We start from the raw sequence: 18,856 nt of genomic DNA on the forward strand, positions 1-18,856 counted from the left end.
GGAATCAATTTTCAGTCACATTTCTCTAGTAAAATGTACTGTGTTCCTTAGAAAAATGTATTAAAATTGCAAATCTGCAAAAAAAAAGAAATTTTGAAATTTCACCTACACTTTGTTTTAATTCCTGTGAAACACCTAAAGGGTTAACAAACTTCCAAAATGCTGTTTTGAATACTGTGAGGGGTGCAGTTTTTGAAATGGCATCATTTATGGGGGTGTCTCACATACAAGTCCCTCAAAGTCACATCAGAACTGAACTGGTCCCTAAAAAAATCAGTGTTTGAAATTTTCTTGAAAATTTGAGAATTTGCTATTCATATTGTAAGCCTCCTAGTGTCCCAAAAAATTAAAAGGAAGTTGAAATAATGATGTCAACATAAAGTAGACATATGGTCTATGTTAGTTATTCACTATTTTGAGTGGTAAGATTATTTGTCTCACAAGCAGAAAATTTAACATTTTGCAAATCGCTAAATTTTCCATTTTTTCACGATATTTTGGTATTTTTCACAAAAAAAACACAGACTGTATCGACCCAAATTTACCACTAATTTGAAGTACAATGTGTCACGAAAAAACAATCTCAAAATCACTGGGATAAGTAAAAGCAAAAAAAAGTTATCCCCACTTAAGTGAGACATGTCAGATTTGAAAAAAAGGGCTCTGTCAGGAACGCAAAAACTGGCTCTGTCAGGAAGGGGTTAAAGTAGGAGGCAAGCCTATCTGCTATCTTGGGTGTTTCAATTATAATTTCCCCAGTGTCTGTTTTTAAACTCACAATCGTGTTAGCTGGTCTATCTAACTTTGACATATATGCCAACAATTTCCCAGCCTTATCACCATGCAGATAATTTCTATGGGAATTTTTTAATAATCTATACTTGGCCATATCCTGTAGATGACATATCCAGGCTTTTTGCGCACTTAGCCATTCCTGTCTACTGACCTCAGCCCTGTCTAATAAAAACTTTTGTTCTAGGGTCAGCATATTCTTTTCCAGGGACAACTCTGCTGCGTATATTGATCTTTTAATCTGGACAGTCTCTTTTATTAGAATACCCCTTATAAATGCTTTAAATGAATCCCATACAATCATTGGGTTCGCTGAGTCAACGTTGATACCAAAATAACCGTCCATCTCTACCCTAATTAATTCTGGATCCAGCTTCACCAGCCATCCAGGCCAAAACTTCCAATAAGAATTCCCACGAGGAGACTCAGTATCATACTGGATAACTAGTGGAGCATGATCAGAGATACCTCTAGCATGATATTCAATCTCAGAGATCCTGTTAACATAGTCTTTGGGAACAAATGCTAAATCGATTCTTGAAAAGTTATTATAAGAGGGAAAATAACAAGAAAATTGACTTCTCTCTGGGAATTTAACCCTCCAAGCATCGGTCCAGCCCAATTCAGATACAATCTTAGCAAACTTTGTACAACCAGTAATATTAGCAGTTCTGGGTGACCATATATCCACCTTATGGTCCATCACCATGTTGAAGTCCCCAAGACACACGTAAACATTGTCTGGTCTAGCAGCAATAAAGTCCATTGCCTTATATATCACCTCCAATTTAAATGGAGGAGGTATATAAATAGCCAGAATATTGAGTCTCACAGCATTTACCAGACATTCCAAAAAGACATATCTCCCGTACTGATCAATCTCCACTGATATTGGTTCAAATGCCAATGATTTTTTAATTAATACAGGCACCCCTCGTGATGTATTTGTAAAAGTAGCATGATAGGCCTTCTGCAGCCATGGGCGCCTAAGTGATAATTGTTTTTCCCCATATAGATGTGTCTCCTGTAAACATATTATCTCTGCTCCCAAATGCTTACATTGATTAAGAACGAGAGACCGCTTAATTTTATCATTGAGGCCTCTACAGTTCCAGGTCAAAATTCTAACCATAACTCAATTTTAAAAATATCAAGACCAGAAACTGGGACTGTTCACTAATTATTTCTCCCTCCTCTCGCTCCCACCCCTCCTCCCCCTCCCTTTGCAGACAAGTACTAACAAGACACACAACATAAAACATAAACCCCCCCACCTCCCCCCTCCCTGTATAACCTCCCCAGTAAGGCATACCTAGAAACATTACCCCCTCCATATCCCTGTTCTTCTGGAGCTTTACCTAAATACCACCCCTAGTGCGGGCTGAGCTCCGGGCATCCTATACAGTATTTCACACAGCATAAATATTAATTATCTCTCTTAAATTCCCGCAGAGAAAAAAAAAAAAAAAAAAGGGAAAAAAAAAAAAAGAAGCAAGAAGATCCTGACGTACATCCTTCCAAAATATTACCCAATTGCAGCTACTCCGTGTTCAATTGCACCTTCCCAGGGTGCGCTATATCCATCCAACTAGTTACCTCCTGAACTGACTCAAAAAATTTTACAGATCCTCCATCAATTACTCTAAGCCGTGATGGATATAACATTGAATATTTGATACCCAAGTCCCGCAGTCTGGCCTTAGCCTCACGGAATTTGGCTCTATCGCGTTGGACTTCATGGGGTAAGTCAGGAAACGCAGCCACCCTAGATCCTTTATATCCAAAGTCCACTTTTTCCCTTATCAGTCTAAGAACTTTATCGCGGTCTCCATAGTGTAAAAATCTCGCAATCATTGTACGGGGCGAACCCCCAGGAATGGGAGGACGTGACGGGATTCGGTGGGCTCTCTCAATATGGAACACTGCAGATAGATTCGCTTGGCCAAGTTCTTTTTTGAGCCATTCCTCTAAAAAGGTCTCAGGCTCTCTCCCTTCCACTCTCTCCTCTAGACCAATAAAACGAACGTTATTCCGTCTCATCCGGCCTTCCAGGTCGGTGTGCTTAACCCTAAGATCGGAGAGTTGGGATGTTATCGTATCAATTTTTTTTTTTAAGGGTTGTAGAGTGTCTTCCACATTAGACATCCTTTTCTCTATCTCCATAACCCTTTCCCTTGTCTTCTGGGCATCATCTCTGATGAGCATTATATCGGACTGAAGTTTATCAATCTGTTGTGAGAGACGTTATTCACTGTTATTGACTGCGTCTAAGACTTGCTGCAGGGTTATCTCTGTGGGCTGCTGGACATTTGACGATTTTTTTTTTTTTAACCCCTTCAAGGTTGTACCAAAAGCTGCCTTGAAGTTGCTGAGTGACGTACATCACAGATCAGCATTTTTGCCACAGGGTTGATCTAATTTTTTTTTTTTTTATTGGGATCAAATTCCTGTATAAAGTATTTTTTTCTGCACTACATACACACTACACACTACATACCCCCCATGTTGAAATAAAGTTTGTACCCCCCCCCTACACTATACACGTGTTGAAACATTACACTTACAGAAAAACAAAAATAAAAATGGCATCCCAAATGTCATCCCAAATGTCATCCCAGTCATCCAGAAGAATGTATTCAGCGGAGGAGGCATATGCCATGCTTGCCTCTGACTCTGACACAGCCAGTGATGCAAGCGGGGAATTTGAAGGATTCGTCTTAACCTCATCTTCCTCCTCTAGTGATGAGGAACCCCCTCAAAGACGCCCCCGTAGAGCAGCTGAGACCCCCCCCCAAATGATTGATCCCGTATGGACCCCACCACCAGACAATTTTGAGCCCCAGGTTCCTGAGTTTTTGGCCAACCCAGGAATCCAATTTGATACTACAGGCCTCAAAGAAATTGACTTTTTCAAAGTCTTTTTCTCTGATGATTTTATAAATTTAATGGTGGACCAAAGTAATTTATATGCCCAGCAGTTTATTGCCCAAAACCCCACGTCATCATTTGCTAGGTGGACCCCTGTAGATGCAGTAGAGATGATGACATTTTGGGGTCTGGTGTTACATATGGGCATAGTTAAAAAGCCAGAAATTAGACAATATTGGAGTACAGATGTTCTGTACAGCACCCCACTTCATCGTATGGCCATGACCCGGACTCGTTTTGAGACAATCCTTAAATTTTTACATTACACCGATAATGCACAGTGCCCACCCAGAGATGATCCCACCTTTGACCGGCTATTCAAAGTCAGGCCGGTCATTGATCATTTCAGTGCCAAATTTGCAGAGATGTACATCCCTGAAAAATTTATTTGCATCGACGAGTCCCTTATACATTTTAAAGGAAGGGTTAAATTCCGCCAGTACCTTCCCAGTAAGAGGGCAAGGTATGGCATAACAATGTATAAACTGTGTGAAAGCACCTCAGGGTACACCCACAGGTTTAGGGTATATGAAGGGAAGGATTCAAGAATTGAACCGCCAGAATGCCCCCCCTCCCTCGTAGGTGTTAGTGGAAAAATTGTCTGGGATTTAGTGCACCCCTTCCTGGATAAAGGTTATCACCTCTATGTGGATAACTTTTACACTAGCATCCCCCTGTTTAAGGCCCTTGGTTCAAGAGGTACAGCAGCTTGCGGTACTGTGCGCAAGAACCAAAGAGGCCTCCCAAAAACGCACATTGCCCAAGTACTGAGAAGGGGTGAAAGCAGGGCACAATCCACCGAAAATATGTTGTTGGTCAAATATAAGGACAAGAGGGATGTCCTTATACTGACAACAATTCATGGAGACAGTACCACCTCCGTCCCTGTACGAGGTACCAGTACCCACACCTCAAAACCTAATTGTATCCTAGATTACAATAAGTACATGGGCGGAGTGGATCTTTCAGATCAGGTACTGAAGCCGTACAGTGCCCTGCGGAAAACAAAAATCTGGTACAAGAAGCTGGCCGTGTATATCATCCAGATGGCACTGTATAACGCTCACGTGCTATTCCGTTCTACCAGCCAGAGGGGGACATTTATGCACTTTCAAGAGGAAGTCATAAAGGGCCTAATATTTGGGAACCAGCAGGCAGAGGGCCCCAGTACTTCTAGTACTGGCCCCCGTATTGTACCAGGGCAGCATTTTCCTAACGAAATCCCCTCCACTGCAAAAAAGGGCAGGACACAAAAAGGTGCAAAGTTTGCTATAAAAAGGGAATAAGAAAGGATACTATTTTCCACTGTGAAACTTGCCCCGACAAACCCGGCCTATGTATAAAGGAGTGTTTTAAAATATACCACACATCTATGGATTATTAGGTTCATCATTTCACCGTGCTTCGGGGGTCTTGCTAATGCCACATAGCACCCACCATTCATTCCACCAGAATCTGAGCTGCAAAATCCAAAAATCACTCCTTCCCTTCTGAGTCCTGCCATGCACCCAACTGGTATTTTTTGGTCACATATGAGGCATTGCCATACTCGGGAGAAATTGGGGCACAGATTTTGGGGTGCTTTTTCTCCTTCATACCTTATGAAAATGAAACATTTTGAGCCAGAACTGCATTTTTGTGTAAAAAATTTAATTTTTCATTTTCACTGCCCAGTTGTACCACAATTGGTGAAACCCCTGGGGGTTTGAAATGTACACTATACCCCTAGTTGAATTCCCTGAGGGGTGTAGTTTGCAAAATGGGGTCACTTGTGGGGGGGTCCACTGTATTGGTGCTTCGGGGGTCTTGCTAATGCGACATAGCACCCACCAACATTTCACCAGAATCTGTGCTGCAAAATCCAAATATCACTCCTTCCCTTCTGAGTCCTGCCATGCACCCAAATGGTATTTTTTGGTCACATGTGAGGCATTGCCGTACTCGGGAGAAATTGGGGCACAGATTTTGGGGTGCTTTGTCTCCTTCATTCCTTGTGAAAATGAAAAATTTTGAGCCAGAACTGCATTTTTGTGTAAAAAATTTAATTTTTCATTTTCACTGCCCAGTTGTACCACAATTGGTGAAACCCCTGGGGGTTTGAAATGTACACTATACCCCTAGTTGAATTCCCTGAGGGGTGTAGTTTGCAAAATGGGGTCACTTGTGGGGGGGTTCCACTGTATTGGTGCTTCGGGGGTCTTGCTAATGCGACATAGCACCCACCAACATTCCACCGGAATCTGTGCTGCAAAATCCAAATATCACTCCTTCCCTTCTGAGTCCTGCCATGCACCCAAATGGTATTTTTTGGTCACATGTGAGGCATTGCCGTACTCGGGAGAAATTGGGGCACAGATTTTGGGGTGCTTTGTCTCCTTCATTCCTTGTGAAAATGAAAAAATTTGAGCCAGAACTGCATTTTTGTGTAAAAAATTTAATTTTTCATTTTCACTGCCCAGTTGTACCACAATTGGTGAAACCCCTGGGGGTTTGAAATGTACACTATACCCCTAGTTGAATTCCCTGAGGGGTGTAGTTTGCAAAATGGGGTCACTTGTGGGGGGGGTCCACTGTATTGGTGCTTCGGGGGTCTTGCTAATGCGACATAGCACCCACCAACATTCCACCAGAATCTGTGCTGCAAAATCCAAATATCACTCCTTCCCTTCTGAGTCCTGCCATGCACCCAAATGGTATTTTTTGGTCACATGTGAGGCATTGCCGTACTCGGGAGAAATTGGGGCACAGATTTTGGGGTGCTTTGTCTCCTTCATTCCTTGTGAAAATGAAAAATTTTGAGCCAGAACTGCATTTTTGTGTAAAAAATTTAATTTTTCATTTTCACTGCCCAGTTGTACCACAATTGGTGAAACCCCTGGGGGTTTGAAATGTACACTATACCCCTAGTTGAATTCCCTGAGGGGTGTAGTTTGCAAAATGGGGTCACTTGTGGGGGGGTTCCACTGTATTGGTGCTTCGGGGGTCTTGCTAATGCGACATAGCACCCACCAACATTCCACCAGAATCTGTGCTGCAAAATCCAAATATCACTCCTTCCCTTCTGAGTCCTGCCATGCACCCAAATGGTATTTTTTGGTCACATGTGAGGCATTGCCGTACTCGGGAGAAATTGGGGCACAGATTTTGGGGTGCTTTGTCTCCTTCATTCCTTGTGAAAATGAAAAATTTTGAGCCAGAACTGCATTTTTGTGTAAAAAAATGTAATTTTTCATTTTCACAGCCCAGTTGTACCACAATTGGTGAAACCCCTGGGGGTTTGAAATGTACACTATACCCCTAGATGAATTCCCTGAGGGGTGTAGTTTGCAAAATGGGGTCACTTGTGGGGGGGTTCCTAACTTTTAGCATCTTATGGTGCCTAGAAACCTACATGGTGCCTAAAAAATAATCTCATAAAAAGGAGGCTCCAAAATCAAGAAGGTGCTCCTTCTATTATGAAGCCTGTGGTTTGGTCAACGTGCACACTAGGGCCACATATAGGATATTAAAATAAACAATATCAATAAACAAAATAATTGGGGGAATCAATTTTTAGTCACATTTCTCTAGTAAAATCTACTGTGTTCCTTAGAAAAATGTATTAAAATTGAAAATCTGCAAAAAAAATTAAATTTTGAAATTTCACCTACACTTTGTTTTAATTCCTGTGAAACACCTAAAGGGTTAACAAACTTCCAAAATGCTGTTTTGAATACTGTGAGGGGTGCAGTTTTTGAAATGGCATCATTTATGGGGGTGTCTCACATACAAGTCCCTCAAAGTCACATCAGAACTGAACTGGTCCCTAAAAAAATCAGTGTTTGAAATTTTCTTGAAAATTTGAGAATTTGCTATTCATATTTTAAGCCTCCTAGTGTCCAAAAAAATTAAAAGGAGGTTGAAATAATGATGGAAACATAAAGTATACATATGGTCTATGTTAGTTATTAACTATTTTGAGTGGTATGATTATTTGTCTCACAAGCAGAAAATGTAACATTTTGAAAATTGCTAAATTTTCCATTTTTTTACGACATTTTGGTATTTTTCACAAAAAAACACAGACTGTATCGACCCAAATTTACCACTAACTTGAAGTACAATGTGTCAAAAGTTATCCCCACTTAAGTGATACATGTCAGATTTGAAAAAAAGGGCTCTGTCAGGAAGGCAAAAACAGGCTGCGGCGGGAAGGGGTTAATAGGGAACACAGCCAATAAGCATTCTACAGAAAGCACAGCCTCCTACTGAAGATTCTAATGCAGCTGCAGTGGTGGCTCATAACAGGATTAATAGTTACCATTAATAAATTATAATAATTACTTATTGAAATCATTAGATGACGAGGTTGTTTGCATACCTCCCAACATGACCCTCTCCAGGAGGGACACATTGCTCTGTTTCTGGACTTCTCCCTTAATTAATAATTGCCATTACCTGTGTTGAAGCATCTTTCTTATAAATTAACCTGTGTGAAAGAGGTGATGGCAATCATACATTATGAGGTATGCATTTGTCTGATTATATACTATATATTTTGCTCATTATTTATCACCTCAAAATAAAATAATACAGAACATAATAACTTTTAATCATTCTAGCTTAATTAAATGCTGAGTAGGGTTTCCTGAGGAAGGCTGAAGAAACAGGTTGGATATTTTTCTCCATTCACACAACAAATTTATTAGAGAGCCGGTCAGGGTATTTTCCAGCTGATGTATGGCTGCACAAGTTGTTATCATTCACATTACAAAGCCAGAAACTGGCTTCTGCACCAAAACCTGCTGGCGCAACACACTGTATGCTTTGGGGTGGTCTTCTTGAGCAATCAAATGCCAATTTCTATAAGTAATTGAGATCAATTTGCATAAAGCAAAAATGTCTTTCAGTGCAATGTAAATTCCTATCCATCAGTGGTAGGGAGTCCCAGGCAGCCATTCTGTACCAGTTTCCTATTGTTTACAATCTGATACCCTTCTAGCTGACTGAATTTTGCTTAGTAACAAAACTGTTCTATTCAACTAACAAGAAAAATGATGATGTGCTAACTAATATGGCATTGTTATATACAATGTTATATATATATTATCATAGCAGCCCCACACATAAACATCAATCAAATGATGTGGTCACAAATGTACTTCTGAACTGCACTTACCAGTCCCAAGGCACACAATGGTAATGTCCACAGACTGGACCAAGGCTCTTATCACTTCAGAAGAGTAGATATCACATTGGGCATTATTGCACCCTGCAGCAAAACTGACCTGCACTGGCAGCCTTGCAATGCCAGCCCTGTAAGCAGAAAGACAGTTCACAACAGGTACCAATCATCTCTTCACAAAGGACAAGCCAATATAGACAGGAATTCGTATAGCATCAAGAAAATGTTAAATTTATTTTTATTAATTTTTCTGCTCTTTAAAATGCCCTTTACATCGTCTACCATTTAAAAGTATGCAAAGATTTGATACGTAAAATTGAACACAAAATCTAATAACATAGATTTATGTTTAGTCAAAAGATCAATAAATCATGTATAATTCAAGCAAATTGCCATCGCTGCTGCGTTTAAATGCTTGCAGTGGTAGTCTGATTCGCACCCCATTTCTCTCAAAAGTGATCACTAACTTATGGGGTAGCAAACACTTTTGAGTGTGATCCCACTACTGAAAAGCAAGGCCTCCAGCCTGTCAAGTCCAGACACCCTCAAATAAGTATCCCATTCAGGGGCAAACGCAGGATTTTCAGAAGGGGGTTTACAGAGGGGCGGAGCAAAGCCGGGTCAGTTAAAGTATTATAGATAGACCAAATGTATATAAATAATATTAATAATAATAATATATATATATATATATATATATATATATATATATATATATATATATATATATATATATATATATATATATATATATATATATATATAGTGGAGTGGGCTTATTCTTCATAATTTTCTGGTGGGAGGACAACTTGCTTGACTGCAGATATCTCCAGTTCCAGGAAATAGATTTCTTAGATTTTAATGGAATTAAAAACTAGAGAATCCCACCTACCAAATGGTATTGGGGACTAGGGGATCAGAGTTCAGAAGGCAGAGCAATCTGCCAATGAGAATATAAAACTACATACCAGGTGTGTGGAGCTGGAGCAGTAACCAGCTGCTGGAAGGCTGATATCTCTGGTTCTGGGAACAGTAGAGACAAGCTACTAGTGTCCCTCAAAGGGGGAGAGTCCCAGCTTTTGGAATATACCCTCAGAAAAACGAAGTCAGACAGAACCTGAAATATCTGACTGGGAAGAGCAATTAACAGGCTTGGATGGGGACCACTGCTTTGAAGTCAAATATCTCTGGTTCCCAAGGGCCGATTTTTTAAATTCTTGTACCCGTGGAAAGAGGGGACCCTCAGCTTTCAGACTAGGGCCATTAGACTCCTGGGGGGGTTTCTGGGTACTCAGAAACCCCCCCTGCGTGCGCTACTGCCATTAGATGCTCTACACATCCCCATAGTAGTCCTCGTTTAAGCAGCTGCAATTTGGGGGAACTATGGTACAGGTGGGCGTGACCTCAGGTAGAGGGAGTGTGGCCTAGTGCCGCAACAGTCATTTTGTAAATCAATTTTGGGGCATGCCCAATGCTCTCCTTGTGACTGGGCAGCCCTTAGCTGGTACTTATGTAGTATCTGGACGCCCGATTTTTTGATTGTATGCCTTAACTTAAGGCATACAATCAGATGCGATGCGATGCGATTGACCCGATTTTCCATAGGATTCATTGTAAAAATGGTCTTGTTCATTTCCCTACTATCCAAATGGGCATGGAGTTGGATATAAACCGGTGGCGAGCGAAGCGAGCCACCGAGCCCCGCGAGGGGACGCAGATTATTTTGGTGACATGGAATACATTTTAAATAATCTGCGTCCCCTCGCGGGGCTCGCCACGCTTCGGGCTCGGTGGCTCGCTTCGCTCGCCACAGGTTTATATCCCACTCCATGCCCATTTGGATAGTAGGGAAATGAACAAGACCATTTTTACAATGAATCCTATGGAAAATCGAGTCGATCGCATCGCATCTGATTGTATGCCTTAAGTTAAGGCATACAATCAAAAAATCGGGCGTCCAGATACTACATAAGTACCCCTTAGCTCCCTCCATACACTCTCTCCCTCCTTGCGCACGGCATCTCTACAGTGGTCACCGGCTGCTCTGCAGAGCAGCAGTGATCTCCGGCTACCCCCAACTTCCCCACCCCCTCCCATGGGACATTGCCACCCGCGGGAGGGACCACGGGACAGTTTCCAAATAGCGGGAATGTCCTGCAGTAAATCAGGAAAGTTGGGAGGTATGACACTGCTGTCACAGCTGGGCTCAGTGCAGTGAAGAATCTGTAAATAAGCCATAGTTCCCAGCAGCCCTTGCTGCCAAAAGCTCAGGGCTGCTTGTAGCTTTAGTTCACTGCAGTATGGTGCGTGTGGCAGCCAGATCAAGAGGGAGCACTAGGGGAAGTTACATTAGCCCACCCCCTCTCGGGCACTATGCATCTGGGAGGTCCAAAAAGAGGGCTGAGCTACAGGGCACTGTACTGCACAGTCTACAGTCAGTGTCAGCCAGCCAGCCTGAGGGGAGGAGACCTAACTATACAGTATCAGCCTATATGGCGGGTGTTAATCAGGAAGGGGCACTGTATGTACATATGTGTGAGTGTGTGTCTACTATATACTGTATTAATGTGTGCATGTGCAGAGGCGTTTCTGCGCATGTGCACACGCCTCACACGTCCGAACACGGCGTGAGTTCCGTGCAGAAAATGATTGGTCTGAACCATCCGAGCAGGGGGTGGAGAGGGGCGTGAAGGGCTGTTTGGGCTCATTAACATATGCGTACACCCTGCGTTTCTTGGGCGTTCCCATGAAAACGCAGGCCGTATGTATGATAATGCGGCCGTGACGCACATGTGGGGGGCAGACAGCTGACATAGCCGGATGTCAGCTGCCCGCCCATATCCCTGCTTTCATACGGAAAAATGTCTGAGTGGTCTGGAGCACTCGGTGCTGCCTGACCACTCTGTCCAGCATTCGATGGTCGGCGACCATTGAAGGATGGGGGAGGTTCCCACAGATGGGGGAGTTGCTCACATGAAACATCCACTCACGGTCCGTTCACTCGGCGTCTTACCGCATTCGGACGGTGTGAGCGATCCGTACAGTAGGCGGGGCTAAGAACACTCGGTTCCTGTACGAAATACGCATCCATCCGAATCAACTAGAATAAGGGCCTATGTGAATAGGTGTGTGAATGTATGTGTGATTGTATATGCATGCATGTGTGCAACAATATATGTATATATGTGCAGGGCTTAAAGTGATCCTGGAGAGGTAAGGGAACTTATTTTTTCTCTGCCACCTAATTATGTGGCACTCTCTGCATACTAGAATGCTTTTCTGTTAAAATGACTGTGCAGGGCCAAGGTGGAACAGTACCATTACAGGTGGTGGAACTCATTTCCACCTTGTTCACCTTCACTTTAACCCCCATATATGTGTGACTTTATATGTGTGACTATATATGTATGCACACAGGTGTTTGACTATGTATATATGTGAGTGAATGTATGCATGCATGAACAGTATGGCCCATATTCTGGTTGACTCGCAAGTCCACCAGTCGCCGCCCGCCCCTTGTATGGAGCGGTTACCCGCAGGCATGCGAATGGATTAGCATGCTCATCCATTCGCAGCCTTCTGTGCAGGTACAAAATCATTCGATGATCGCGTACCATCGAATGCTTTTATAGAGCTCGCAAATGAAAGACACCTCTTTTGGTGTCTTACATCTGCGAGTGCCTGTATGGGAAGCGGGCAGGCATCTGACATCTGCTGACGTCAGATACCTTCCCCCCGTACCCATGTCATTAGGTAATTACCATGAGAACGGCCAGCGCTTTCATGGGAACGTCCATGAAACGCTAGGCATTCCCATGGGCGGATCCCCTGGCCCGCAACTCCACGCGTATTGATGTGTGCGAGCGCCAGCGAATAATCTATCCTCCGTGGCTGCTCGCACACAGCGGCTGCACATGCGCATAATGGACAGTGTGCATGGGCAGTCGCAAAACATCGCTCCCCTGCACGGACACGCAGGGGAGCGAATTAATCAGAATAGGGACCTATATGTGAAGTACCTTTTAACAGCTGTAAATATAGATATACGGTCTAACTAGCCACTATTAAAAAATGTCCTCCTACAGTAAGTACAGGTTTGCTGTTGCTATAAATATCATATTATACACCTAAAATGACTATGGTTTTGTAATCAGTCTGCAACAAGCCCGTGGTTCTACATATGTAATTAAACCTTGGCAGGTACACCATGGGAATTACTGCCTCACCGCAGCTGGAGAGAGTCAGGTTGCTATCTATGGTGTAAAGCAGTGGTTCTCAACCGCGGTCCTTAAGGACCCCCAACAGTACATGTTTTCCAGGTCACCCTGCAGGTACACAGGTGCACTCATTATTCACTGACACATTGTAAAAGACCTACAGGTGGAGCTAATTACTTCACTTGCGACTCTGTGTGGAGACCTGGAAAACGTGAACTGTTGGGGGTCCTTGGGGACTGAGGATGAGAATCACTGGTGTAAAGCACCTAGGAAAATAGGTGGCATGAAGACATCATTATTTATATTTTGACCTGGGAGTGGAAATATATTGTGGATTTGGATGGGGCTCATAGTCTCCAAACAGTCCATCTGGGTCATCGGCAAAAGGACCAACCACCTAAAGGAATAAAATTATTATTATAATTATTTACTTCAATGCAAGTAGTAAAGGAGTAAATGGCCAGGCAGGTCTATTGCAAATATATTCATATTACACAAATGGGCATCAAAGTATCCCTAAGAACAGAAAATAAATTGATCCAAACATATCTAAACATGAGTTATCCTTTAGTTCAGCATTTCAAGAAGACATTCAATGTTTGGGTGCAGTAAATCATACTGTATATAAGATTATGCCACAACACAATCACTAATGATATATGCTATATGTAATGGGTAACATGGCTATATATATTGGGAAACAAGGCAAACCTTATCTAGTGTAGTGATGTACCAGCGCCATCTAGTGGTTTTTCATTAAACAAATTCAAGATCAACACAAGAATGTCAGGATTTTGTTTTTCCAAACTAATTCAATATTTTGTAAATGAAGAAAAACCCCATGGATGGAATTTTAGGTTATCAATTAATTTTATTGAAATACAAGTAAGCCCGCTCAAAGCAAAAGCTTCCAAAGCTAGTCCGCTACCTTCTATGTTTGTACATGTGTGAGAAAGAGATGAAGTTTAACTCACATACACACACATATAACTATATATATATATATATATATATATATATATAGATAGATAGATAGATAGATAGATAGATAGAGAGAGAGAGAGAGAGAGAGAGAGAGAGAGAGAGAGAGAGAGATCAGGGGTAGCCAACTCCAGTCCACGAGAGCTACCAACAGTTCACGTTTTCCAGGTCACCTCGCATGTACACAGGTGCACTCATTACTGACTGAGACATTATAATAATGCTGGCCATACACGCTGCGATATGTGCGCGCGTTCCGTGCTTAACAAGCACGGATCACATTGCATTGCCTGTGCACACGTTGTGCATGCAATGCAATGCAATGTGATGAAACCTAAGTACAAAAAGTATGTGCAAGCACATACTTTTTGTACTGTGCGATGAGGTGCCGCGGGAGCGCGCACCTCAAAGCACAGAACGCACAGCCGGCATCGCAGCGTGTATGGGCTGCTTAAGTTACTTCACTTGTGATTCTGTGAGGAGACCTGGAAAACGTTAACTGTTGGTAGCTCTCGAGGACTGGAGTTGGCTACCCCTGATATAGATGATCAAAAGTTGAATAAAATGTAATTGTGCCAATTATCTCATTGTAATTGGCTCCTAATGCAATAGGAGATTAATTGTACATACGATGTGTTCCTGATGTTTTGGGGGTTCACTTGATGATAATGATTTTGGTCATAGTAATATGTGAAGCTTTGTTGTTAAGGTACAAATGTTTTGATTCCATATATTTGCTTGGGGTACAACCCTTAAATCATTTAATACACCAACCTCTAAATCCCTAGTTACAGGCAGATACGCAGTATCATTACATTGGAATCTGCTACCCTGGGCTTCTACTTTTCAACCCCAACTAATATCCCAGCCTATAAAATCCTAACACACTTCACTTCCTCTACACCAGTGGTTCTCATCTCCAGTCCTCAACTACCCCAACTGGTTATGTTTTGCGGATGTGTCTGTGGAAGCAGGTGAGATAAATAATTGTATAGCAAAATACATGAATTCACTTATGCATTAGAGAGATCAAAAAATCATGATCTGCTGGGAGTACTTAAGGGACGAGAGCTGGGTACCCCGCTTTATACTATATTTTTTCATGTAAATGACCACAATAGTCCATAAGAATATACTATGTTACACCACAGTACTTGAAATACCAAAGCACATGGATTGTTTTGTTACAAAAAAATATTTTCATGTTAACCCAGAGCTTAAATGAAAAACATTCCCACAAGAACTCTATCCCAGAAAAACTTAGGGCATGGCTATTACTAACAGGTACAGTTTTGTGGCAGAACAAAAGAGAATTATTCCATACATCCTCATCTGCTAGCTAAACAAAAACAAAACACACTGCGCCTATAGTCTGCAAACAAGGTGGTAATTAAAAATGCTTCACCACACACGTTCGAAAGCATACAAACAAGTAGGTGGAGAGAACCTCTGAAGTTTTGCCTGCTATCACTGAATGATACAAGGAGGTCAATAAAACCTAAGTATAAATGTAACCGAAAAAGGGAAGAAAAATAAGGCCTTTGATAAAGTCATCTGTGGATGACGAAACGCGTCAGGCGCACACCCTCAATTGGACCCTGTGGATTACAAATAATTTTCTCATCTTGGACCAGCTCTTATACATCTAAAGAGGACACTGGACTCTCTAAATAAGGGACACCACCACCTGATAATTTTCTGCGAGGCCCTCCATTCCGTGAGACGTGTACCACCTTTCCTCACGAGGGGAGAACATTTCATCCGGCTCCAAAATCAGGTTTATGGACACCCGCCAATCCCAGTACATCTAACCTCAATACGAGAGCATCACCAGGAACAAGTGAGATATTATCCACATGTCACTGTACTTTATTCCCAGGTCCTTATAGGGGTGAATATTGTCACTTTTGCAAATTTTAATATTGTGTTTTTATTTGTGTTTTATCTGTATTCATTCATTTATGTTGAAATATATTAAAATAATTATTTGCTGAATGTATCACCCAATTGGTCGATCATATATTTACTAGTGAGAGCTCCACCAACCATTTTTTTCCTTTATAAATGTAACCCAGTCCACAATTTGTGTAGATAATATGAAATTCAACCAGTCCTTTTTTGGATCGACCTTAATGGATTGTCACAAGTTCTCTCAAAGGAGGTTTCATATAGATGGTAGGCAAAACATCCCAGATGTGAATCCATATATATATATATATATATATATATATATATATATATATATATACATACATATACACACTGTATATGCTCTTGACTGACCATGAACTGCAGAAAGATTATATGATGATAAAATTAACATTTCCACTAAGTATTTAGTTCTAAATATGACTTAAAACTTGTTAAACAATATAAATGTTTCTTATATTTATCACTGTATCCTAATATGCATCCGTCCATCTCATCTCTCTTTTCTGCCACTCTTTCCCCAAATTTATTTGTAAGATCAAAATAATAATAAATACATTTTTTTTTTAGCTCTGTGTATTTAGGGTGAGAAACCATGTCACTTCTTGAAGTCATCCCTAAACTCAGTGGGACTTTGTAAGGGATTAGATTATGCGGTTAATACTGTAACTGACAGAGCCAAGTGTGAAGGTTAGCCATCACTGGTCTATAGCATTCAAAATGCAATCCTGTTATTACTCAGTGTAATATTATAGATAGAGCATTAAAACAAGTTGCCTGATGGAGTACACAATATACATTGTACATATTACAAAGTTCAATCAAAATGAGTCTTACCCCAACTTTCTTCCCACTGATGCTGTGTAAATCCATTGGCAAAGTGTCCCCTAGGTTCTTCAGCAGTACAAAGCTCTTCACTGCGGCCTCTACTGCAAGCTCCCGATGTTCTTGGCTCTCAACAGAAGTGAGGTCTAGGGAACTGTAAGGATTCATGTCTGGCGGATCAAACTCTCCCAAACGCATGCGAGTATAGAACAATGGGTATATTCGCTCTTTCACAGTCTAAGAGATTATTCAGATTAGTAGGCTTCTCTCATAATACCAAATAAAAAACATATTACATTATATAGAACTCTGTGTCTGTAAAACAAAATGAGGCAAAGGTGACAAGCTCATCAGCAATAGAAACAAGAAATATACCATGCAAAAACCCCAAAATAAGCCATGTATTTATTATGGGCATGCAATATATCGGCCCCCATCCCCACACTAGGGTAGGTCTTGATATTGATAAACCCTGTGTGCCTTCACTGCTGATCACTGTGTTATCATTACACACCCTACAGTGTCAGTCTCATATGATCAATTTACAATCAAAGCATTACATGAATTAACTATGGATAAACTTACACTATTATGCTTGTAATTGCAAGACATGGCAAGATTTATCATTCATTGTGGTTTTATTTACATTGGTATTATGCAATTGTATGAATTATTCATATATAACAGATACTTTTATAGCTTTATTTCTCATTATTCATTTCCAGGATGTCTATAAAGGCATTCTCAGGAGTCCTTAACATGGATGTATTTCCAAGGTATTGTAAAGGGGAAAGTCTGCACAGGTTGGTGCTATGGCACCCGATGAGGCCCCAAATGAGATAATATCCACAATTATATGTACACTCTCTATGGGGGTGCAGCCAAAGACAATAGATTTACAAGCGAAATTAGAAAGGGAAAGATTGTCTTCTTTTTTTGGCACACAGAAGGCTTTCTTACTTCTGTGCGCCAAAAAAAGAAGACAATCTTTCCCTTTCTATTTTCGCTTGTATTTCCAAGGTGCCAAGTGCCAGCTTCCTTGCTGTGCCCTATACTGTACTTGTCTTTGCTTTGATAGTAGGGACAAAAGGTGAGATTTGAACAATGTCAACCCTTGCTTGTTTACCCATTACAATGAATAAGAAAATATATGGAGTAAGGCATGGATCCAAAGACCATTTTGCTCTGTGCAAACTCCATATGCAGCTACAGGGTCCATTTGGGTGCTCAAACCTCCTGTATGTCACTACCTTATATCTAAAAAAAAACCATAAATATCCCTATATCTCATACACTGCTTGATAAAAAAAATCTCTTTATAATGCTCTTTACCTCCAATGTGATGTTGCCATATGTCACAGCGTCTTTTACTCTCATAAAGACATTATCTGCCAGATTGAAGGACAGCTCCAAATTGCATCCCGAGTTAACAGAAGCTGTAGACAAATAGTACCACATTACATTACAGGAAATATTTCACTTTCTACATTTTTTCATGAAACCTAATCAAGGTGGCCTTAGTGTTTAACTTCTGGTTTTCCTAACACATGTGAAATGGGTCTGACTCTACCAAATAAGTTTACTTTTTGCCAGCTCAGTTAGTTGCACTCTAGCTTGTGACTGTGCGCTCACACATCCCAGTGGCTATTGAGACAGTTTATGCTTAATATATTCATACGTGCTTACCTGTCTTGGGTACAGGTAAGCACGTATGACTTGCTCTGTGCAGCTGGTTTGCAGTTGACAGGCTACAAATCTCAAGCTGGGTACACACTATACCAGGCGTGGACAAACTGTGGCCCACCAGCTGTTGTGAAACTACACGTCCCAGCATACCTTGCCATAGTATTAGCATTCCCTAATAGAAAAAATGTGGCAAGGCATGATGGGACCTGTAGTTTTACAACAGTTGGAGGGCCATAGTTTAACTATGCCTGCACTAGACCTTGTGCAAACAATACAACCGCATCAACAATTTCCCTTAAGCTCCCGATCAAACAAAATAGTGCATACACACTGT

General features: G+C 41.3%; 1 protein-coding gene across 4 annotated transcripts in view; it reads right to left on the minus strand.

Annotated features, from left to right (window-relative positions):
• LOC146060384 (uncharacterized) overlaps positions 1-18,856 on the minus strand; it is a 100,674-nt gene that overhangs the window by 21,327 nt on the left and 60,491 nt on the right. For all 4 annotated transcript variants that reach the window (XM_083173540.1, XM_083173539.1, XM_083173537.1 and 1 more), the window contains 4 exons: positions 18,169-18,272; positions 16,849-17,073; positions 13,413-13,498; positions 8,879-9,015 (listed from right to left, as the gene is read on the minus strand). In XM_083173540.1, coding sequence (XP_083029666.1) covers positions 8,879-9,015; positions 13,413-13,498; positions 16,849-17,073; positions 18,169-18,272 — 552 coding nt within the window. The remainder of the gene's footprint in view (positions 1-8,878; positions 9,016-13,412; positions 13,499-16,848; positions 17,074-18,168; positions 18,273-18,856) is intronic.

This window comes from Crinia signifera, chromosome 2, assembly GCF_055691185.1.
Source record: "Crinia signifera chromosome 2, ASM5569118v1, whole genome shotgun sequence".
NCBI lineage: Eukaryota > Metazoa > Chordata > Amphibia > Anura > Myobatrachidae > Crinia > Crinia signifera.